This window comes from Neomonachus schauinslandi, chromosome 16, assembly GCF_002201575.2.
Source record: "Neomonachus schauinslandi chromosome 16, ASM220157v2, whole genome shotgun sequence".
Classification (NCBI taxonomy): domain Eukaryota; kingdom Metazoa; phylum Chordata; class Mammalia; order Carnivora; family Phocidae; genus Neomonachus; species Neomonachus schauinslandi.
Window position 1 is genome coordinate 8684349 of NC_058418.1, and position 24764 is coordinate 8709112.

A 24764-nucleotide genomic window follows, 5' to 3' on the forward strand; every position below is an offset into this window, starting at 1 on the left:
CCTGAATGAGTGAACGACAGATCAGAACTAAAAGTCAGATGTTCTGATACCTGCATCAGTCACCTTGCCACTGTACCAAAATGGTTACTATGCCCAACTTCCCAAATCTGAAGAAACTGAGAAAGCCTATTTGGATGAATAAATCATCTAAGCCATATATTTATTAGTTTAAATCAGACTTAAAAAAAAAAAAAGATGAGGGACAGTACCATCTGAACAACCGTATTAGAAGGTCTGCTTTTTTTTTTTTTTTTTAAAGATTTTATTTCTTTAATTTGACAGAGAGACACAGCGAGAGAGGGAACACAAGCAGGGGGAGCGGGAGAGAGAGGAGGAGGCTCCCCGCTGAGCAGGGAGTCTGCTTCTCCCTCTGACCCTCCCCCTTCTCATGCTCTCTCTATCTCATTCTCTCTCTCAAATAAATAAACAAAATCTTTAAAAAAAAAAAGAAGAGCTAAAAATCTCCCTGTCGTTAGTATGTTGAGAGTGATCTACAAGTACTATATTTACCAAATGTGTAGAAATAGCTGGTCAAACCTAGAAGGACATGTGGACATATTAAAATACTGTTTTTATCATCAACCCCACCTAGTAGACTAGGAAGCGAGGCTCAGATAGGGTAAGTAACTTGCCCCAAATCGCAGAGCTAATGAGGTGACAGAACCAGGCCTGGCACCCAAGCAGAACAATTCCGGTGGGTTGTTCTTGACTGTTCTGCTGTATTCTCTCTCTTGTTAAATGATGGTTATAACTGGGTGGCAGCATTAAGGCTCATTTTTACTTTCTTCTTCAGATCTTTCAAGAACAGAAGTCTGACAGTAATATAGCAATTTCCATTTTATAAAAAAGATAGCCATTTTCTTTTTCAGATGGTTTAAGGGGTTCTCCCCCTGTAATCTTGGTTGTATTATTTAAATGATGCATAAGTTTTTCCCTTCCAAGATCATACAGAAGATAAAGCTTCCTTACCTAAAATACAGGAAATGTGAAATAGAGATGTTCAGATTAGGAAGATATTGTTGACCTTACATAAATGCTGCCAAGAAGGCTGCTGAAAGGCTAGCTGTGTGTGGGCAAGGGCCGACTCCTCTGGGGCTCCACCCTCCCAGCAAGGATGAAATGAAGTCACGCTTACAAAGAGCTCAGGACTGGGCCTCCGAAATGTTAATTATCTTCATCATGATTGTTGTTAAAACTGCTACTACCACATTCCTGCCATCAGATGACGTGCATCTCAGCCCATTTCCATGTTTTCCAAACCAGGCTGACTTTTCATTAATACCTTACTTACTGTGCTGCCCATGACCCTTCCCCCAACGTTGGTTTGCATGGATAAGGGCAGCTGAGAACCAAGGGGCTTCTTAGAATCAAGAATTGTTTTATTTAGTTCAGTTCAGGCCAGGTATTTTCAGCCTTATTTTTCCTCATCTAGTCTTAGTGATATTAAAACAAAACAACAACAAATACATAACCTACATTTTCAAGACTCAGAAGAATTTTGCATTTACCCAGATTTGGGTTCCTTTACTTGCTTTATGGGTTACAGAGGAGTACACACTCTCTGCCTAGGAAGTGAAATACTTCATTCTAGATTAAGTTTCTACAAAAACACTCTCTTGCTGCCACAGCCCAAATGCTGGCTCCTGACAACCACAACAGAAGAAAGAGTTTTCTGTTGTGGCTTTTCAAACACGAAAAAACAGATCACAAAACAGAAACACTAGTTGTAGCTGCAGTTATCAGGAGCTCTGGACTACGTATTAGAAAGGTCTTGTTTCAACCAAATTGCAGCTTACGTGAAAAGATAAATTGTGTGAGTTTGTTTTTCTTCAAACTGCTGGGAGGCCACCAAATTCAAACAGCCAAAGGATTCCAGCCAGGAGTGAAAGAAGGCAAACAGGGATGAAATCATACGGCCTTTACACCATCTCTGTTTGAAAAAGTGGGATTCAATTGCCTGATACCCAAGTCAGCTTACATTTCAAACAAACAAACCACCTGAGAGCCAGGCCCTACACAAAAGAGCAAGCTTATCTTTTCAGACCAGGATTCTCAAGTGGCATTCTTCCACATCTCCTTCTACCAGTCTTAGGCCTCCTGACTTTCTCTGTTGCCTCAATTCCCATTCTTACTGACCCAGTTGCTCTCTTCTGGCCAAGCGAACACAAAGATCCCTGACTGAGGTCGCTGGAGAGCAAGGCCCCACGGGAATGCATAAACCAAGAAAGAATTGGCCCCTAATTCAAGGATCTTAGGAGTTCTGATGCCTCTGTCAATTGCCCGGCCATCTATATTCATCTGCTCAGGCTGCCATGACAAAATACCAGAGACTAGAGGGCTTAAACAACAGAAATATATTTTCTCACGGTTCTGGAGGCTGGGAAGTCCAAGATGATCAAATTACTGGCCAATTCGGTTTCTGGGGAGACCTCTCTCGTGTCTCTTCTTAGAAGGATACGAATCCTATCAGATCAAGGGTCCCACCCTTACGGCCTTATTAACCTTAATACAAGGCAAAATGTGCTGTAAAAGAGGCAGCTCTAAAGTGTGAAGACTTTGGAAAGAGTGGGGATTTGTCAGGTGCAGGGGTTGGGGGGACATGTGAGCAAAGACATGGAGGCACAAAACTGGAAAATGTGAAGAAAGAGGAGGTTGGCAAGGCAAGCCAGGCTCGGCGGCTGCCCCATCTGCTTACCGTTTCTTGCATTCTCCCAGTTCTGGCTCTAACCCAGGCTCTCCCCCCGCCCCCCTACCCATGCTGAGTTATACCCCTCCATCCTTTCAGGTCTAAACTAAGGATCTAGGTCAACCCACGCCAGCAATACAGGGGACTGGTTACATATCCAGAGAAAGGAAGCACAGAATGCAGGAAGATCTGCAGAAACACAAGGAGATCAAGAGCATTCAAGTCCCCAAGGGTCAGGACTGTTCTCTACATAGTGGCCAGAGTTATTTTATTGAGCAAAAGCCAAATACGGTCCCTCCACTTAAAACCCTCCATCAACTTCTTACCTCACTCAGTAAAAGCCAAGGCCCTTACCAGGAATGTTCTACTCTTAGGAATTTCATACTGGCTCTTCTCTCTGTCTGGAAGGTTCTTCCCCAGGTAATGGCATGGTTCCCTCCCTCATTTCCACCAGGCTCTCATCATAAGACACTCTCCCCCAGCTCCCCGTATCTAAAATTTTTAACACTTACTCCAGACATTTCACATCCCACTTTCCTGCTTCATTTTTATCCTCTCGAGCACTAATCATCAAGATTTATATATATTTTATTTGTTATTGTCTGTCTCCCCCACTAGATTAAAATGTCTGCTGCATAAGAGCAAGGATTTTTATCTGTTTTGTCCAATACCGTATCCTCAGCATCTCAAACAGTGCATGGCACATAGTATGTAAGTGCTGGATGAGTGAAATAAGAACAGGATTCTTACGATTCTAGGTACTCTGGGTCCCTGGAACTCTGGAACCAGGCAGAGAAATCAATGCACAGGGGACTACCTACCTCAAGAGTGAGGTAAAACGGAGGTGAGGATAGCTCTGTGGAAAAGAAGATTCCCAAGCCTTTACTACAGGTCAAGTAAGCATGGGGGGGGGGGGGATCTAAAACAACAGGCTGCCCTGAGGAATGAACATCTAAACTGGGATTCAAAAGCAGCCCATGAAATAATCAGAGGACAAGCAAGAAGTCAGCACTGACAATTTCACAAGAACAAGGGCTCCCCTTGCTAAGTGTTTACTATGTGCCAGGCCAAGCAGCTGATATGCACGATTCCATTTAATCCTCACAATCCTAAAAAGGTAGGTATTAACCATTAGCTGCATTTTACACAGGAAGCACACAACTCAGAGGCTAAGGCAAGTTGAGCTAAGAGAAGGAGCAGAGCTGGAATTTTAAACCGAGTGTGATGGGTTCCAAAGTCCATGCTTGACCCGCTCTGCTCTCTGGCCCTCAGGATCTCAGAAGGGAGAGTGAGTCACTGGGCTGTACTCCCTAAGGGAGAAGCCTGGACCAGACCTTGATGGTGAAGGGCACAAGGCCCAGCGGGCAGCAGGGGCCTGGCAAATGAGGGCTCCCACAAGGTTCGAGGCCTCCCTAGAGTGGAAGGTGCACCTAGGTGCCCCTTCGACCGTATCAACAGTGGCACTAGAAGCAGCTGCAGCAGCTAAGGCTACTTATCCCTGATGACCCACCAGGTACCCTCATAAGATCTTTAACATACTGAACCATCTCCATGACTCAAAGTATTACCATCCCCATTTTACACTCAAGGAAATGGAGTCACTGTCCAGGTTAAACATTTGCTCACAAGGAGCAGAGTGGAGATTTGAATTCAGGCACTTTGCTCCAGGTTCATCCTGTACAGATTTATTCAGGAGCAAGACAAAACGGGGAAAAAGGCTACCAAAACCTACAATGACATGTACATGGCACGTGCGCTCACGGTCCCCCCTGGGGCGTGTGGCAGAAGTCCTCACTTGGCTTCTCTGCTGCCCATCCCACAGTTACTCCTAACAGATGCACTCTGTGCTCTCCCCATCTCCACCTCCTGCCTTAATCTGCCCTGATGTGTTTGTTGCCAGGCTGTCTCCCAAAGGCCTCTGATCTAATGGCAAGCATTTCTCCCTAAAGATGCTACCCTCAATTAGTGGTGAAATTTAAATCTGCCACACAGAAAGCACTCTGCTCATTTATGCAGGCAAATGAGCTAAATCAGGAGGAAGGTCACAGCTCTAAGTATCTGTCAAAGATCATTTTTAGAGAGGGCTTCCATTTGCACAGCGGAGATGAGCGCCACCTCTGACCTGCGAACGATGCAGACAAGCTGAATTACAGCCACAGCCCTCAAGCCATGGCTATGGGGCTCGGCACTCACCCTCAGACACCCCAGCTTCTGAAGCCTCACCCTTCCTCCCCTCACAAACTGCCCCCAGGGCTGAACCTTTCATTTTGGAGTCTCACCGGTGAGTATCAATAAGAACACCTACTTATCTGTGTGGCAAAATAGCCAAAATCAAATCGGAGAGCAATGCTTTACAATGGGCTGGCATGTAAACACCATGGAGTTATCACGATCTGTGCTAACCACAGTCTCAACTCAAAACCACAGACAGAACCCCAGGAAAGAAAACAGTTATATCACAAGGTACTGGAAGAATTCAAGATTCTTTCAAGCCAGGCACACTTTGCAAACAGGGATGATCCAGCTGCTAAAAGAATATGTGAGACAGCTCTGAGTACCCATACACGCCCTTGCCAGAACCACCCCTTTCTCCTTAAAAGACATGAAACACAAAGCCATGAACAGGTAGCAAAGAGAACCCTTACTGCTTTAGCTCACAGCTTCACAGATGATTATCCCTTCAGGGACTGATAGGTCTTTTAAACTGTCATGTTCAACATGCTAAAATTAATTATTAAAAGCTGCCTCACTCTTGGGTATATACTCGAAGCACACGAGTGCACACATATGCACCAAAATTCATGTACAAGAATGTTCACAGCAGTGCCCCAAACTGGAAAGTACCCAAATATCCAGAAGAGCAGAATGAATAAATAGTGGATTATTCATATGACGGAAGAGTATACAGCAAGGAGAACGATCTCCAATCACATGGGTGAATTTATGGATTCAACCGTGGGATGGATGAACCTCACAGACATCATGTTGAGTGAAAGAGGCCAGAAACAAAACTGCGCATTTGGTATGAGTCCACTTTTCAAGCATAAAAAGACAAAATTACTCTATACTGTTAGAAGCCAGGATAGTGGTGATCCCTGGTAAAAAGGTTTCTGGGGGGAACCACTCATCTTCTGTTTCCTACACTGGTCACACAGTTGTGTTCAGTTTGTGGCTGTTCACTGAGCTATACTTTAATGATGGGTGTACTTTTCTTTAATGGATGCTATACTTCAATGAGAAGTTTTAAAAAAACTGCCTCTAGACGCTGTCCAATCTCATCCATTACTGTTTTGGGGAGATGTCCTGTTTGGATTTCTACAACCACAGCAAGTCAGTGACAGGAGCCACCAAAATAATGGCTGACATCAACTGAATGATCACTGTGTACCAGGCATTATGTGAGAACACTACAAACAGGAGTGCATTTAATTCTCAAAAACTCTCTCTGAAGGAACTACTATTTTTATTCCCAATTTGAAAGATAGAAAAACAAGGCTTAGCCAGTTCAAGCTGAAGGCCAGCTATTACCTACAAAAGTGAGGATGCCAGGGGTGACACCAAAGCTTAGGGTCCTACCACTGGGCTATCTGAATGGGAAATGTGTTTATGTTATAAACGCGGAAGTTACAGTAGGCCCTCAAACTGTTCTCTTTTTCGTGCCATTGACCTTTTTGATTGAGTCCAGGCCAGTTGTCTTCCAAATCCACATTCTGGATTTGTCTAATTGTTTCTTCATGGTAAGATTCAGATTACATATTTTCAGCAAAGAGACACACAAGGTTTGGTTGAATTAACAGTAGGGGTGCCAGGTCCGGTCACCTTGTTAAGGTAGTAACCCCCAGATCTCTTCATTATAAAGGTACATTTCCCCTTGGTAATTAATGTGTCGGGTGATATTTTGAGACTATGTAAGTATCAAGTTCCTTCAGAACTGTTGTTCCCCAGTGATTTTATTTTTAAGTTTTAAAAAATTAACTATTGAGGTATAATTTATATACGATAAACTCTATCCATTTAAAGGGTACAATTTGATCGTTTTGAATATGCATACATGAGCGAAATCATCACCACAACCAAGATATAGAGTATTTCTATCATCCCCAAGTTTTTCCCATGTCCCCTTGCAATCAGTTCTTCTTGCCACTCCTTGCTCTCAGGCAACCACCGATCTGCCTGCTATCACTATAGATTAGTTTGCATTTACAGAGCTTTATATAAATGGAATCAGAACTTGCAGTCTTCTGTGTCTGCCTGAATCATTCTCAGCATATAATGCTTTTAAGATCTAACCATGCTGCTGTGTGTAGCTGTAATTCTTCCTTTTGGCCCCTGAGTAGTATTCCAGTAGATGGATGGACCAGTTTGTTTATTCACCTGTTGATGGACACTGGGTGGTTTCCAGTTTGGGGCTCTCATGAACAAAGCTGCTAGAAACAGCTGAGTACAAGTCTTTGTGTGAATATGTTTTGTTTTCCTTTCTCTTGGGCAAATACCTAGGAGTAGGATGGTGAGTGTACATTTAGCTTTTAATAAACTGCCAAAGAGTTTTCCAAAGGGTAGTCTACGCTTTTATATTCTCATCAGCAGTGTATGAGGGTTCTAACCGCTCCATATCCTTACTTGGTCCTGTTACTCATTAAATTCCCCAGTGATTTTAAAATCCAATAATGTTCCTTGCCTGAATTAATTATTCATTTGTGTGATTATGTCTAACTCTCCCACCCTTGGACATCATGGGGGATACTTTAGTTCAACCCAGTTCCTAGCATACAGGAGGGGCTTCATTAATATAAAGTCAGTAAATACCTGTTGAATGAATGAAATCTGCAGACCTCCCCCAACCCCAACAAAAAGACAGTAAGCTAAAAATTTTTAGACCTACTAATGACTTATCAAGAAGTTTCTATCTTTCTATAACCACTTGGTATTGTATCCTGCATTCTCCTACTAAACCAAAGAGGTCAAGCTTGACCTGATTCTGCTGCCCATCGAGGAGCAGTGCCCCAGAAGGCAAATAAAGAGGCCCCTCTTGCATTACACAGCCTGTGAAGTGCAAGCACTGAAACCCTAAGGCTCTGTTCTGTGGCTCAATTCCAGGCTCTGCAGGAAAGGGGTTTGAAAATAAATATGATGTTAACTAACTAGAATTTCAATAAAGATTTGAAAAGAAAAAAATAAGAAATATGAGTTTCAGCTGCAATATCGTGCCCAGGTAGGTGCTGCCTTGAAAAGCAGCACCCCAGTCCTGTCACCAGGTAAGAGTCCTTCCAAGAGAGTAGTGGAAGAGATTGTTAAGGCTGCCACCTTCTCTCCAGCCAGGCTAGCTCTGCACTTTATTGACACTGGCGTCTCCCTACGGTTGATAAAAGATATTGACCCCTCCCAAGGGCCAGCTTCCTGCCGCATCTGGGTTCTTGGAGCAACAAAACAATCTCTTGTGAAATGAGGTCACATATGCCAAGTGCCCAGTACAATGCCTGGATCATAGCAAGCACTCAATAAATGTGTCAGGAATAGAGAATGGGGAGAGTTAATGTGATGGCAGACCATCTTTGACATTATTATTTTAAACAGCTGCCAGGCTTCCTTGACTGCAGGGACCTTCTCGTTCCACGGGGACACACTGAAATTAAGCTGCACTAACAAAACCATGGCCTACCAGATATTAATACGATATTTTCTGAATGCATTATAATTCAAGACGTAGAAGAGGGGCCTTCTGCCCACATGAAACTGCTTCTCCCTGGGAACAATTTTTTTTCTCAGCCCTCTGTGGCTCTTGCTAGTGGAATTGGTCACCTCTTAGTAAGCAAAGTAATTAAGAAAAGGACTATTAGATGGGAAATCATTTTTGCTACTGCCACCCCGCCCGCTCCCACTGCCAAAAGAAAAAGGTTAAAGATCACAGAAAGAGGGGCCAAGCAGGTTTAGTCTCACATATTATTCAGAAAAAATCATTCCTAGAGAATGGTATTTTTAGTTCATGACTGACAAGCGAGGCCACGGGCCTGGGGAATACATGCAGCAGTGCCCAGATGAGCCGGGCATGAGGCGTTCAGCCTCCAGGATACTGGACCTCCCGGGATGGGGGGCAGTGACACTTGGAAGCTCCCTCAGGGGGTTTCTATGCTGTAGAACATGGATGTTTCTCCCTTCCCACACTCTGGCTCAAAACTGGGCCAGAAAATGGAAAAATGTTCCATGCTCATGGACTGGAAGAACAAATATTGTGAAAATGTCTATGCTACCTAGAGCAATCTATACATTACCATCAACTTTTTTCAAAGAAATGGAACAAATAATCCTAAAATTTGTATGGAACCAGAAAAGACCCCGAATAGCCAAAGGAATGTTGAAAAAAGAAAAGCAGGGCGCCTGGGTGGCTCAGTTGGTTAAGCGACTGCCTTTGGCTCAGGTCATGATCCTGGAGTCCCGGGATCGAGTCCCACATCGGGCTCCCTGCTCAGCAGGGGGTCTGCTTCTCCCTCTGCCCTCTTCCCTCTCGTGCTCTCTCTCTCATTCTCTCTCTCTCAAATAAATAAATAAAATCTTTTAAAAAAAGAAAAAAAAAGAAAAAAGAAAAGCAAAGCTGGTGGCATCACAATTCTGGACTTCAAGCTCTATTACAAAGCTGTCATCATCAAGACAGTATGGTACTGGCACAAAAACAGACACATAGATCAATGGAACAGAATAGAGAATCCAGAAATGGACCCTCAACTTTATGGTCAACTAATCTTCGACAAAGCAGGAAAGAATGTCCAGTGGAAAAAAAGACAGTCTCTTCAACAAATGGTGTTGGTAAAATTGGACAGCTCCATGCAGAAGAATGAAACTGGACCATTTCCTTACACCACACACAAAAATAGACTCAATATGGATGAAAGACCTAAATGTGACACAGGAATCCATCAAAATCCTTGAGGAGCAACCTCTTCAACCTCAGCCACAGCAACTTCTTCCTAGAAACATCCCAAAGGCAAGGGGAGCAAGGGCAAAAATGAACTATTGGGACTTCATCAAGATAAAAAGCTTTCGCACAGCAAAGGAAACAGTCAACAAAACCAAAAGACAACCGACAGAATGGGAGAAGATATTTGCAAATGATATATCAGATAAAGGGCTAGTATCCAAAATCTATAAAGAACTTATCAAACTCAACACCCAAAGAACAAATAATCCAATCAAGAAATAGGCAGAAGACATGAACAGACATTTCTGCAAAGAAGACATCCAAATGGCCAACAGACACATGAAAAAGTGCTCAACATCACTTGGAATCAGGGAAATACAAATCAAAACCTCAATGAGATACCACCTCACACCAGTCAGAATGGCTAAAATTAGCAAGTCAGGAAACGACAGATGTTGGTGAGGATGCAAAGAAAGGTGGGAATGCAAGCTTGTGCAGCCACTCTGGAAAACAGTATGGACGTTCTTCAAAAAGTTGAAAATAGAGCTACCCTATGACCCAGCAATTGCACTACTGGCTAATTACTCCAAAGATACAAATGTAGTGACCCGAAGGGGCACCTGCACCCCAATTTTTATAGCGGCAATGTCCACAATAGCCAAACTATGCAAAGAGCCTAGATGTCCATCAGCAGATGAATGGATAAAGAAGATGTGGTGTGTATACATATATATATGTACACACACACACACACACACACACACACACACACACACTGGAATATTATGCAGCCATCAAAAAAATGAAATCTTGCCATTTGCAACGACATGGATGGAACCAGAGGGTATTATGCTAAGTGAAATAAGTCAATCAGAGAAAGACAATTATCATATGATCTCACTGATATGAGGAATTTGATAAAGACAGAGGATCATAGGGAAAGGGAGGGAAAAATGAAACAAGACGAAACCAGAGAGGGAGACAAACCATAAGAGACTCTTAATCAAACAAATTAAGCAAACAAACTGAGGGTTGCTGGAGTGGGGGCGGGGGGGCAGGGGGGATGGGGTGGCTGGGTGATGGACATTGGGGAGGGTATGTGCTATGGTGAGCGCTGTGAATTGTGTAAGACGATGAATCACAGACCTGTACCCCTGAAACAAATAATACATATGTTAATAAAAATAAAATAAAATAAAGCTTAACAGAAATTTTTAAAAAATTGGGATTTAAAACCGTTTTGTGACCACAGTGAGGTGTAAAGATAGCATACTAGGATACAGGAGGACTGTGAGTGGGCTCTAAAAGTTAAGTCCTCCAGGGGTGCCTGGGGGGCTCAGTCGTTAAGCGTCTGCCTTCAGCTCAGGTCATGGTCCCAGGGTCCTGGGATCGAGCCCCGCATCGGACTCCCTGCTCTGCAGGAAGCCTGTTTCTCCCTCTCTCCCACTCCCCCTGCTTGTGTCTCTTTGTGTCAAATAAATAAAATCTAAAAAAAATAAAAGTGAGTCCTCCAGCGAGATGAACTCTGGCCAGGACTGAATATTCCTACTTCCTGCCATGCATCGGAGAGCAGCTTGGCCAATGTTCTCTTTTCACTCAGGAGTCACACTACTATAGAAGGGAGTCAGGGGCTCCACTGCCCTGACAATATTCCATGTGGAGGAAAACTGGGGGAAGAAAGTGTTCTAGCCAGAAATATAAAGTCAGTCTGACCTCCGGCGGTAACCCCAGAGCAGCTGCAGAAGATCCATGCTCCCTTCCAGCCTGATCACGGAACTAGAGCAGAAAGTGAAAAGCTGTGATCCTATCAGCACAGCAAGCACAGAGGCGCTCTCTGAGCCTGGGCTGGGCTCAAAGCATCTGCAAATCAATCCAAAAGCTGTTCTACCTACTGGCCATTTCTTGAACACGTTCCAATTTTAGGAAATATGAAACGAGGGTAGTGAACTGGTCAGAAAGCTCAGGAAAAAAGACAGATGCAATCCAAAACCAATCTCCGCCTGTAACGTTAGCAGAAGCCATAACAATATGGGGCTCTGGAGAGCTCCAACAGGGTCCTGGTGACTGCAGGAGCAGCAAATTTTGAGGGGAGAAGGCAGTGATCCTTTCCTTCTGGTCTGTGTCTAGGAGGAGCTGGCAATTTACTCACCAAGTATGAGGAGGAAACAAGGCAGTCACGGGTGTCTGCCACAGGCAACCCCCGGCAGGCAACCCCCGGAATGTCGGGCTGCCGGTAAACAAAGCTTCTCTCCCACCCCCAATCCCTGCCGCCCCAACTCCTGCCCACCCTCTTCTCAGGTCTAAGATTAAAATGCAGTTGGTCTGGGGGCGCCTGGGTGGCTCAGTCGTTAAGCGTCTGCCTTCGGCTCAGGTCATGATCCCAGGGTCCTGGGATCGAGCCCCGCATCGGGCTCCCTGCTCAGCGGGAAGCCTGCTTCTCCCTCTCCCACTCCCCCTGCTTGTGCTCCCTCTCTCGCTATCTCTCTCTCTGTCAAATAAATAAATAAAATATTTAAAAAAAAATGCAGTTGGCCTGGCGATGGAATTATAAAGATGATGCCCAAGGTATATACAGTGTAAAATTAAAACAAAATACAAGCTTCAGAACGGTATGCACATGATCTCCTGTTTTTAAGCGTTTGGGGGAGGGTAATATTAGCAGAAAACATAATTCAACTACTCAGATTACTTCCAGAGATAGGGATTAAAGGACTGTCACTTTGTTATATATCTGTATTTATAATAATTTTTTACTGTGAGCAAGTTTATGACTCTCGTAATTAGAAAAAATAATAAGGTGATGGGATGGTTCAAGATGTCCCAATTCACAACACTCACGCTCCTGCCTCTCCAATGCAAGGTCTTGGCAAGTAGGTTTTTGGCACTGCTGCCGGCCGGGACCCTGGCTGTGAAGGGGTGGGGAGCAACCCAGGCCCTGAGGCACACAAGGAAAGGGGCTTCTTTCTGGATTTCGTTCCCACCACTGTGGGCAGGAGTGCGAGCTCCCAAGTACTGCCTTTGAAAGTGATGATGCAATGTTTTATTACCAGGACAAGCAAAGTGCCCAGGTGTATGAGAAAGATACAAAAACTATGACTTTTGACTGAACTGCTTAGGACAGACCTGGCAAACACGTCTCATTTGGAGTGTCCTCTCCAATCAGCTAGACGAACTGCCTGAATTACCACATGGAAACAAGTCATAGGACGACTTCTATCATGAGCAAGAGAGGGAGATGGGATGGAGAGGTCAGGTGGCAGCAGAGGCTCTCCCTTAAATGTAAGTTCAGTATAAGTTAGTCAGACCTGGGAAAATACCTAATCCATAATTCATTCACTCATTCAACAAAGTCTCATCAGTCCCAGGCCTCTGCTCAGACAGAAGCCACGTGATGAGGTAGCCATGGGTGGTGTCAGAAGGGAGCTGAGGATGATGGAGAGGTACAGACAGCACACCACGCAAGGGGACATTCTACAAGACAACTGTCTAGACTTTTCAAGTAAGGTCATCATTCAAAACAAAACAAAAGGCAAAGAGAACTGTTCTGGACTGAAAGGGACAAAGGAAGCAATAGCCAAATGTACTGTGAACACTGCTTGGATCTTAGAACAAAATCTCAGCTGTAAGAGATAGTTTTAAGTCAACTGAGTAAATTTAAACATGGAACATATGTGAAATACTACTGAATTAATGCTATTATTCTTAAAAGTGATAACTTTATTGCAGTTATAGAGGAGAAACTCCTTAAGCTTAGGGATAAACGCTGAGATTTTTAGGAGTGCAGCTTATTCTCAAATGGTTTAACAACAATAAAAATTAGGGGAACAAAGGGCAAATGTGGCAAAATGTTAACCCCTGGTGAATACTGAGTGATCATCATACTACTCACAATTCAGAAGCTGGGGAGAAAAGTCAAGTCATGATATTTACATTTAATGGTAGAGTCTGACGGGCAGTAGAAAGAAGAACCAAATGTACAACTGGTGAAGCTACAGCGACAACAAGCACACACTGAGCCCTTGCCTGGGCCACATGCCACACTCAGCGCCTCAGTGCAAGTCCCCCGGAACCCTAGTGGCTGCCCCTGGAGGCAGGTCCTGTCATCACCCCCAGTTTACAGATGAGCAAATGGCAGAACAATGATTCCAGACCTGGTCTAACTGCAGATCTGAAGCTCTGTATCACTACTCCAAAATGCCTGTCCTAGCTAATCTGCTTCTTTAAGTATTAAGTACATCAGAAGAAAATGCTACATGAGCCTCCAAACAGGGGAATGGTTAAATGATCTGTGATCCAGCACTTTCCTGGAACATTATGCAGCAATTAAATGTCATATTCTTTGAGGGAGATCCCCTCTGCTTGCTAGATGGGATGCTGCCCGATTCATGAATACTTAATAAAACCAGTTGCTCTTCTAATTAAAAAAAAAGTCATATTCTCACGAAATAGTTAACGACAGGGAGCATGCTCACAAAGCAATGTCTGGTTTAAAAAGCAGTGATTCTTGGGGCCCCTGGGTGGCTCAGTCGTTAGGCGTCTGCCTTCGGCTCGGGTCATGATCCCAGGGTCCTGGGATCGAGCCCCGCATTGGGCTCTCTGCTCTGCGGGAGGCCTGCTTCTCCCTCTCCCACTCCCCCTGTTCGTGTTCCCTCTCTCACTGTGTCTCTCTCTGTCAAATAAATAAATAAAATATTTAAAAATAAAAATAAAAAGCAGTGATTCTCAAAAAATGGTCCTCCAACCCACCTCTTGGTTACTGAATTCTTTTCCTGCAGGAAAACAGGAGTAGGTAAGCTGGTAAACTCAGGGCTCTTTTGCCTCATCTAAGTTATGCTAAAAAATTTTTGAGAACTGTCATACTGCATATTCTGAATTATGTAAAAGTAAAAACCAACACACATATGCAGAGAAATAAGGCTATAAGGAAATACAGCAGACCATTAACAGTGGTATTCACTAAGTGGAAGATCAATGACTCTTTAAATTCTTTTTCACAGTTTTTGTCATTTGCTGAATTTCTACTATAAACATGCCTAAATTTTATGAAGAGGAAAAAAATTCTTTTAGGGAAAAGAGCACACAATCCACTCCCCCCACCCCACACGCTAAATTCATAGATACCAGGTTTAATTTTTTTCCCGAAATTCTACAAAAGTACAAACTAATGCCAACGAGGGGATGTATATAACCAAAATGTAAAAGGAGGGAGGGAGAGAGTAAGGAAGGAAGGAAGGACAGAAAGAAGGAAGGAAGAAGGGGAAAACAATGGAATTAAGGTATTCCAGGTTGAAGACCACTCATTTAATCAATAGGTAATGTATATTGTGTGCCACACTCAGGAGATAAGAACAGAGAATCCTACTCTCAGCAAGTTGAAATGTGCCTGAGAACTACCAGGGAGGTTACATTCAAAGGGCTACTGGGGGTGGGGAGTCTTGGAAGAACGAGGACAAGCTCCAGAGGCAAGGAGGAATGTCGGATACATTTCACACTACACGAAGAACACAGACGAAGCAGAGAAATACCAAGAAATTCTGCTTGTGGGAATGCAAGCTGATGCAGCCACCCGAGAAAACAGTATGGAGGTTCCTCAAAAAGTTGAAAATAGAGCTACCCTACGACCCAGCAATTGCACTACTGGGTATTTACCCCAAAGATACAAATGTAGTGATCCGAAGGGGCACCTGCACCCCAATGTTTATAGCAGCAATGTCCACAATAGCCAAACTATGGAAAGAGCCCAGATGTCCATCGACAGAAGAATGAATAAAGAAGACATGGTATATATATACAATGGAATACTACTCAGCCATCAAAAAAATGAAATCTTGCCATTTGCAACGACATGGATGGAACTAGAGGGTATTATGCTAAGTAAAATAAGTCAGTCAGAGAAAGACAATTATCATATGATCTCACTGATATGTGGAATTTAAGAAACAAAACAGAGAATCATAGGGGAAGAGAGGAAAAAATAAAACAAGATGAAACCAGAGAGGGAGACAAACAATAAGAGACTCTTAATCACAGGAAACAAACTGAGGGTTGCTGCAGTGGAGGGGGGGTGGGGGGATGGGGTAACTGTATGACAGACAGTAAGGGCGGCATGTGATGTAATGAGCACTGGGTACTACATAAGGCTGCTGAATCACTGACCTCTACCTCTGAAACCAATAATACATTATATGTTAATTACTTTAAATTTTAAAAATGGAAAAATAAAGAATTCAGCTTGTATTCTTATAAGACAATTTAAAAATTAATGCTTGTTGTAGTTAAAACAGAAAGTGGGGGAGAGAAAAAGAAGAATGAAGGGAGAGAGGGACAGAGGAAGGCGAGGGGGCGCGGGGCAGGAAAGCAGGCAGACAAGCATAACAGTACTGTGTATGGGAGGAGGCAAGACTGCGGCCCGCGTCTGGTAGGCAATGAGGCAGTAAGAAGAGCTTTTTGGTAGAGGAACGGTCATGTAATCAGGATGGACTGCGGAGGGTGATGGTGGGGAAGCGGAAATGAAATGGAGGGGACAAAGCCCAGAGATGATGAAGCAGAAGTGACAGACTTGGGAGCTGACTGGAGATGACCCTGAAGCGCCAAGCTTTGGGTGACAGGGCAGACAGTGGCGCAGTCTCACAGAGCTTTAAGAAAAGCAGCAGCTTGGTAGTGGCTGGTGGTGAAGTCTTATATCCGAAAGGAGTCATAAGCAGAATGGCAAGGAGAGGCATAATTTTATCATTGGCAAGCAAAAAGTGAATCATAGGCTAAGAATGAAAGAAGCAAGGTGCGTGGGGCAGGTCAAGACCACTGATGTGCTCAGCTAGAGGGCATGTGGTTAACATCCCGGCACCTTGGGCTACCACGGATGAGCCACTTGAGGAGACCATTCACACAAGGCTCCCTGTGAAAAGGGAAAGCTCTCCTTGACAGGAGAAAACCAACTAATAAATGCTGAAGGAATCAGGGAGTAAAACTACAGGCAAAGGGTAGCTTTGCAGTGGAGAAGCTTAGTACATACCACATCACCTTAACCAAGTGATCAAAGTGAACGCTGCCAGTGATGGGACAAACTGACATCATGTACCACATGATGTGATGCATCGAGAAGGACACGGCATCACTTCCCTGCTGTTTCTGCCCCAGGTGCAAGTATGAAGCTAACCACGAGGAAAACACCCCAAAAACAAACAAAAAGCACCAAACTGAGGAGGAACCTACTACAAAATAATTTATCTGTATTCTTCAAAATTATCAAGGCCTTGGGGCAACTTCGGCTCAGGTCATGATCTCAGGGTCCTGGGATTGAGCCCCGCATCGGGCTCCCTGCTCAGCCAGGAGCCTGCTTCTCCCTCTCCCTCTGCTGCTCCCCCTGCTTTCTCTCTGTCAAATAAATAAAAGCTTTAAAAAACAGCAACAAAAAAAACTATCAAGGCCATGAAAAATGAATAGACTAAACTGTTCTAGATTAAGAGAGACTAGAGGCTTGACAAGTAAACCTATCATGTGGTCCAGGGTTAGCTCCTGGACCAAAACAATTTTTGTGTTTTGCTATAAAGGACATTACTGGGACAACCGATGAAATGAAAATATCCACAGATTAGGTAGGTTAGTACTGGGTCGGTGTTAATGTCCTAAGTGTGATAGCTGCTTGGTGATTATGTAAGAGAATGTTTTTAGAAAATACCCACGGAGGTAGTTAGAAGTAAAGGTGCATCAGATCTGCAAACTTTCAAACATTTCAGAAAAAAGATACAAATATATACAGAAAGAATGGTATGGGGAAACTGGTAAAATACATTTGAGGGACCTGGGGATTTTTCTAACTTTCAATTTGTCTAAACTTATAATTTTTGTGCCTTTCCAATAAATCTAAAATAATTTCAAAACAAAAAGTTCAGGAAAAAGTGCCCTCCCCTTCCCTGAGATGACACAAACTGTCTCTCTGAAGTGCTAGGTCAACAAGTAGAGGCTTCAGTCACCTAAATCTTTTTTAATAAAGATTCTTCTTTTTTAGAGATTTTATTTATTTATTTGACAGAGAGAGACTCAGCGAGAGAGGGAACACAAGCAGGGGGAATGAGAGAGTTCTGGAGAAGCAGGCTTCCCGCGGAGCAGGGAGCCCGACGCGGGGCTCGATCCCAGGACCCCGAGATCACGACCTGAGCCGAAGGCAGACGCTTAACGACTGAGCCACCCAGGCGCCCCCTGAATCAAATCTTTGTGCAGATTTTCTCCTTGCCCAAGGGAGAGGAGCCAGAAAGAAATGGATATAAAACCAGTGTCAAAAAGATGGACACTGAGAAAAGGCTTTGGGAACAGAATGAACTAAACAAAGCTGCAGATCTGCTATGATTAGGCAAAGTGCTTACTGTGATTCAAGCCCGGTGTGTTGCAGAGAAAACCCTGGAAATAAGTACAAAGTCTTTAGCAGGCTTCAACTTGAAACCTATTTTCCCTGATTTGGCACATCCTAAGTAAAATATTAACACTGTCATGCAGCTTAATAGGATGGCTGGGAGGCTGTGCACACCACACAATACTTAGTATCGTCGCAGATAACACTGGAATCAGAAAGAACACAGAGGAAGGCTCTAATCCCTACCTTGGTTTCAAATTAGTTTAAGCCTATATTCTTGAGCTCAACTGTTAATGCTCAAGAACTGACATAACCATGGGCCTACTATGCTACCTTCTCCTCAAACTCCTCAGCTCTGAAAGCACCCAGGAGAAAACCAAGGGAAACAATGGCCTGAAAACGGAAGCTCCAGAGGTTTCAAAAGAGAGGCCGAAGAGACACGTTATGGGATCACACTAAATGAACGAACTAAATGTTTCCAACACAGGGAAAATTTTGTCACTTCAAGAACAATGTGAAAACTATTAAGACAGCTGGTCTTCATGGTAACACCAAGTTGTCAGTGGAGTTGAAATATAGCTGCCTGACCAGAAGATATCCAACGATCCTCGCTGGTTTTTGACCTCAGGAAAAAAATTCTGTCCATAATGAATCTCAGGCACCGGCTAAACAGCCAAGGGCTGTAACGGCCACAACCACTCCTTCACTGTATTAAGCCAAACCACACTAGCATGTGTCCAGTACAGTGCTGCAGACACAACGATAACAGGACCCTTCCCCTGCCCTCAAGCAGCTGACAGATCCGCGGGGACCCAGACAGACAGGCTGTCTGCTATGACAGGGAGCTGAGAGAGCACAGAGGAGGCACCTAACACCAGCCCCAGCTGCAGTCCCGAGAACAGGATGCTCCGCACACTGAAAGGTCTAACGGATCCTGTATGACAGCCTCAGAACTACATGCCAACGGAGGACCCGCAAGTCTGACCGCTGTCCTGACTGCTCAGCTCCTTCTCCGAAAGCCTCTCACATTTAAGGAGAGATGATCCCAGAGCCCCCAGAGGGCTCAGGCCGCTGGGAAGTATCCCGTAGACAGTGAAAGCCGTCATCAGCCCTGGGTCGCACTCTTACCTGTAGCTTCAATGTACTCAATACACCTCTCGATAAAAACAGGGATGGGCTTCTCTGGAGTCACGACAGTTGTCAAGGGCACCCCAAAATAGTTACTCTCCCAGGTTGCCTTTGTGATGGATGGCCGGGGTTTGGGCTTTGGTTTCTGTACAAGAAAGAGAAAAGAAAGCACAAAAACAAAGTGAGTATCAACACGCAACTCAAACATCGGTAAGGCTTCCAGAAGGGAACTCACGGTGGTGTGGAAACTGTTGGAAAGACTCCAAACAGGATAGAGACCCACTTGCTCATCTCACTAATTTTGTATTTTCTAGCCTCCAAATATCACACAAGATGCCAGCAAGTTGACACACAGTCACACCTCAAGTGTGAGACTGCATTATCAAAACAAAGGTGTTTATAAGAAGCAGGCCATGTTTAGTTAGTAACAATGAGATGACTATCCACATCCTTTATCAGGGGTGCCCTGGAGTAAACAGGAAGTTTTCCAAACATCCCATATGGATAATGAATGTTATATACTCAAAGACGGCTAAAATCTTTAAAAAGATAAAAGATGGAATTGAGAATGAGTAATTTCCTCTTTCCAGAAAAGAAATAGAGCACACATTCTGCAGGGCTGAAAGCTCCAAGGGAGAACTTCCTTTGCTAGATTGGCCTGGGGTTAATTCTCAGTGGCTTTGGAATTAGGAAAGGGTAAAAGCAAGTAATCAAACAGGACAAAGAAGAGAATACTTGTCTCTTTCCCAGCAGTCCCCTTCATCGGTAACACAAGCAGCAGCAGTTAACAACTACTACTTGAGGGCTCACTAGGTACCAAGCAAGTCCCAAATACTATTTTTTTAAAATCTCATGACATTCCACTTTACCGAGGAAAAATGTCCCACGCACCTAAATGACACAACTAGTCAGTGACATGGCTGGGATCCAAACCCATGAGGGTCTGTCTCCAAAGCTCATGCTCATAAACACTATTGAGATACTCTGCTCCAAAATTATTCAATCCTTTTATTTTGAAGCTCACATGAGGAAAAAATACTCTAAACAAATGGCAAATTTCCTAAAAGCCACAGAAATACACCTGAAAATTTGGCCTTTTGGTAAAATATCTACTAAGGAGGAGGATAACCAAAGAGGATCAACGTAAATGGACTCAGGTACAGCTTCAGCAATTCCATTTCATTTCCAAGTTAACAAGACCAAATCAGAAGGGCAGATTTATTACAAATGTATACAACCTATATATTTAAAAGTATTTAGGGAAAGGGCTCCTGGGTGGCTCAGTCAGTTGGGTGTCCGACTCTGGACTTCGGCTCGGGTTGTGATCTTGGGGTTGTGGAATCGAGCCCCATGGCAGGCTTTGCGCTCAGAGGGGAGTCGGCTTCCCCTCTCCCACTGCCCCTCCCCTGCTCATGCACATGCGTGCTCCCCCACAAATAAATAAAATTTTTAAAAAGTATTTAGGGGATCTTCGTATAAAATCCACTAAAGGGGACAACGAACTAGCTTCTAGGTCAGGGTCAACCATTCCCCTTTCCTTATCCTGCCCAACCTCATTCCATTTGGTACCTCTATTTATATGGGAACAAATCACTTCCTGTTTAGTCTGGATTCTTTGAGGACTTCCTGTACAAACAAGTGGCAAAAAAAAAAAAAAAGGAACAGCTGAGAATAAAATGTACATGAAAGAAGGAACAAGCCCATTTGGGCTGGGGGGCTGACATCACCTGTAACGACCACCCAAAGGCAAATCTGTATAGAGCCTGCTAACTGATTCAGTCAGGAAGACTCTAATGTAATGTGAACGGATCTTAGGGTCCAAGAGAACCAGGCCCTCCACAAAGCTTACCCCTGTCCCTGTCCCGCTCCTCATAAAATCAGCCACACAGCCTCTCAGGGTGCAGGGAGTGACTGCCGCTATCTCTAGGCTCTGACCTAGACTTTTCACTAAAGAAGTAAGGAAAAAGCACATTAATGATTTATGATGTATCTTTACATGAGATAATTTAACCAATCTAGACTCTCTCCCAGGCATCTTCTACTTATAGGAAGTACAACATAAAGAATTTAAGGGTTGAAATCTTAACAGACCTGGGTTTGAATCCTGACAGACAAGTCCTGTGACTCTGGGTAAGTGAGTTAGCATCTCAGGGACAGCACCTCCTCACAAGGGGTCTGAAGGTGAAATGTGCGGGACCTGGCTCAGGGCCTAGCATACAGTAGCCACCCAATAATTCGAGGAAAGAGAGGGGGGAGTGCTTCTGTTGTCACACATTGCTGCAACCGCATAACCATGAGTCAAGCTATGCTCTCCCTTAAAAATGCCATATAGTTTAGGGTGCCTGGGTGGCTCAGTTCGTTAAGTAACTGCCTTCAGCTTCAGTCATGATCCTGCAGTCCCGGGATCGAGTCCCGCGTCAGGCTCCCTGCTCAATGGGGAGTCTGCTTCTCCCTTTTACCCTCCCCCCTCTTGTGCTCTCTCTCGCTCTCTCATTCTCTCTCTCTCTCAAATAAATAAATAAAATCTTAAAAAAAAAAAGCCACATAGTTTAAATTATTAGCTCCAGAATCTGAATATACAAGGAAACCCATCTGGATTTCAGCGACTTTTTTTTTTAAAAATCTCAATCCTGGGCGCCTGGGTGGCTCAGTTGGTTAAGCGACTGCCTTCGGCTCAGGTCATGATCCTGGAGTCCCTGGATCGAGTCCCGCATCGGGCTCCCTGCTCGGCAGGGAGTCTGCTTCTCCCTCTCCCGCTCCCCGTTTGTGTTCCCTCTCTCGCTGTATCTTTCTCTGTCAAATAAATAAATAAAATCTTTAAAAAAAAAAAAAATCTCAATCCTGCAGAATTTGCCTGTCAAAACTAACACAACAACAGCACTGTTCTTCAGTAAAACTGATGCTCTCAAATAAACTGTTAAGGAATTAAAAAATGGAACTTTAAGAAAAGCTGCAAGGAAGCAGTTTTTCCAATCACCATAAAGCCTTCTAACCATAGTTCTAGTAAACAGATAATAAATTTTAATCATATACTTCCTCTACCTTCTCAATACTAAAACAAGATGATGAGGTGTGTTCTAACAATCTAAATTAGCTAGAAAATTCACCCTCCATCAACTGAGTACTATGCACTAGCCCCTCTTGCTTATGTTCTTCAGATGTATTATTTCACTCCAGATTCAAAACAGATCTGTGCATGTGGGTTTTAAGAACCCCATTTTATGGGCGCCTGGGTGGCTCAGTCGTTAAGCGGCTGCCTTCGGCTCGGGTCATGATCCCAGGGTGCTGGGATCGAGCCCCACATCGGGCTCCCTGCTCAGCGGGAAGCCTGCTTCTCCCTCTCCCACTCCCCCTGCTTGTGTTCCCTCTCTCACTGTGTCTCTCTCTGTCAAATAAAAAATCTTTAAAAAAAACAAAACAAAACCATTTTACAGATGAAGAAGCTGAGTCCTAAAAAAATTCAGTTACTTGCCCAAGTCAGTTCTGACTCCAAAACCTGTGCTCCTAACCACTGTGATTCACTACCTTCCTCTGAAAGTTCCCGGGAATGGCAGAATAAATAAATGGATAATGGAACAAATGATTAAGAGTACACTGACAATCTGGAGAATTTCTAAGGTAAAAAAGACCCACTCACATAAAATACCAAGGATCTGTAAGTTGGAAAAGGCAAGAACAGAGAACTATGTGAGTTATTTCAAATAGCTAAAGCACTATCTCATTGAAAGAGATCATTTTCTATAGTTCCAAAGGGTTATGTTGGGAGAGAGAAGAGGAGAACACAGATAGGCAATTTTGGCCAGTAGAAAGAGAAATTTAAAAAACAAAATCCCCAGCTGTTTAAAAAGCTCTGTAAATACTCAAAGCAGAGACTGCAAACTACCTGCCATACCCATTGTCAAGGAGATTCTGCCATTCGATGGAAGGCTAAATTGGACAACTGCCTTTATCCCTCTCACCCCAAAGAATCAAAGATCTAGTTCAGTGCTTCAACTTATAAAATGCGGGAATGGAGAGTAAGCTGTGGCAACAGCACCAACTCCCCTTGTAAATGACATGGATTCTCTCTCTCAGATTTAAACTGTGGTTTACTGAATGTCAAAACACCTCCGGAGAAGTAACTGAAGGCTCGGTAGGGTGTCACAAAATTAGGATGGGAATTCTTGTACAACTAATTCTAAACCTTTGTAGTAAGCCAATCAGACTTTGTGGTGCACGCCGAGAGGTGGGCCAGACTGCTGATATAACAAGCAACACATCAGGCACCCAAAGGGTTACTGGGCACGTGTCAGATGGAAATGCCACTCTTGTGAGTGGCCTGCCAGCTGTCTCAGTCCCCAGTCAGACATGGGTTGCTCGTTATGGGGTCCCTGGGGCACTCAGAGCAGCAGGCCCTTGGAGAGGAGAAAGTAATACCATCCCAACATCAATCTTCTTTTGAAGGCACTCACATCGCAGGCTGAATTGAAAAAGGCATCTAGCCAGAGGAAACCAAACCCTGAGAATAATCTACACATCTGTGGCTCTAAGTAGTCTTACTGGGTCAAAAATGGAAAACGGTGATTAATTAGGAGTGGCCATGTGCAGGACACTGCTAGGTGCTCTGCACAATTATCTGAAACCTCACAACCACCTTCTAGGCAAGGGTTATTAGCACCATTTTATAGGTGAGAAGACAGGCTCAGAGATTCACACCCAGCACTGTGAGAGCCAGGATCCAGGGGCTAGTGATCTCTGAACACCAAAGCTCCTCTTTGCCCTACGTGAACTCTATGATGAAATGCCATGACAAAAACAAAGGACTGGGTCAGTCTGAGCCACCTTCATCTTGTCCTTTTGATAGATACATTTTTTGAATGAGTAACATAGGCCATGTTCTTTACTTCAAGTTCCTTAAAAACATGCCTGATTCTTAGTCTTGATAATATCCAGATGGCAAAGGAAACAAAGAAATGAACCAACAGCTTACACCAGTGTGGTACTGCAAAGAAACAGTGACTAGAACTTGCCGCTGGCCCTTTGGCTTTTGAAACAAGGAAAGAGCATCACAGGAAACTCCCAACTTTGGCGGACTAGGAAAACATCTGTCACCTGCCTGTGGGGTGGTAAGCCCACTCCACAGCCCCTCCAAGTCCAGAGGGGCAAGAAAAAGGTTAGAATGCCAATCAAAGAATGAGAAGCAGCCCAGGGTAAGGCCCTTTCTATCAGGCTACAAGATGACTGGGTTCCAGGGCCTGACACGCAGTAGGCACTCAATAAATTTCCTGAACAAAAACAGTTTCCAATAATGCACAGGGCCAGTATTTCTTTACATTTTTCCAAGTTGAGCTGAGATGAGGACCATCTCTGTATGTACAGAAGCTTTTTCTCCTCCTAACATAGTGCTACTCTCCCGAAGATATGAGGAGGTGAGGCTCAGAAGGTCTTAGTCATACGGACAGTACATCTCAGACTCCCTTTTTTAAAAAATAGATGAGGCGATCAATTCCCTATATCACCGTGTGGCCATGAATAAAGGACAGTCATTTATGTACACATACAACTATGTTCCTCCTGGACTCAGTTCCTAGAGAGCAAGGATCTTAGCATTTTTCTTTTTTTTTTTAAGATTTTATTTATTTATTTGAGACAGAGAGAATGAGAGAGAGAGCACATGAGAGGGGGGAGGGTCAGAGGGAGAAGCAGAC

The 24764-nt window shown here is 43.9% G+C and overlaps 1 protein-coding gene across 1 annotated transcript in view; it reads right to left on the bottom strand.

The window, feature by feature from the left end:
- Nucleotides 1-24764, bottom strand: part of ARHGAP35 (Rho GTPase activating protein 35) — a 122467-nt gene that overhangs the window by 41477 nt on the left and 56226 nt on the right. The window contains exon 3 of the mRNA XM_021681351.1: nt 19078-19222. Within this exon, the coding sequence (XP_021537026.1) occupies nt 19078-19222 (145 nt within the window). The remainder of the gene's footprint in view (nt 1-19077; nt 19223-24764) is intronic.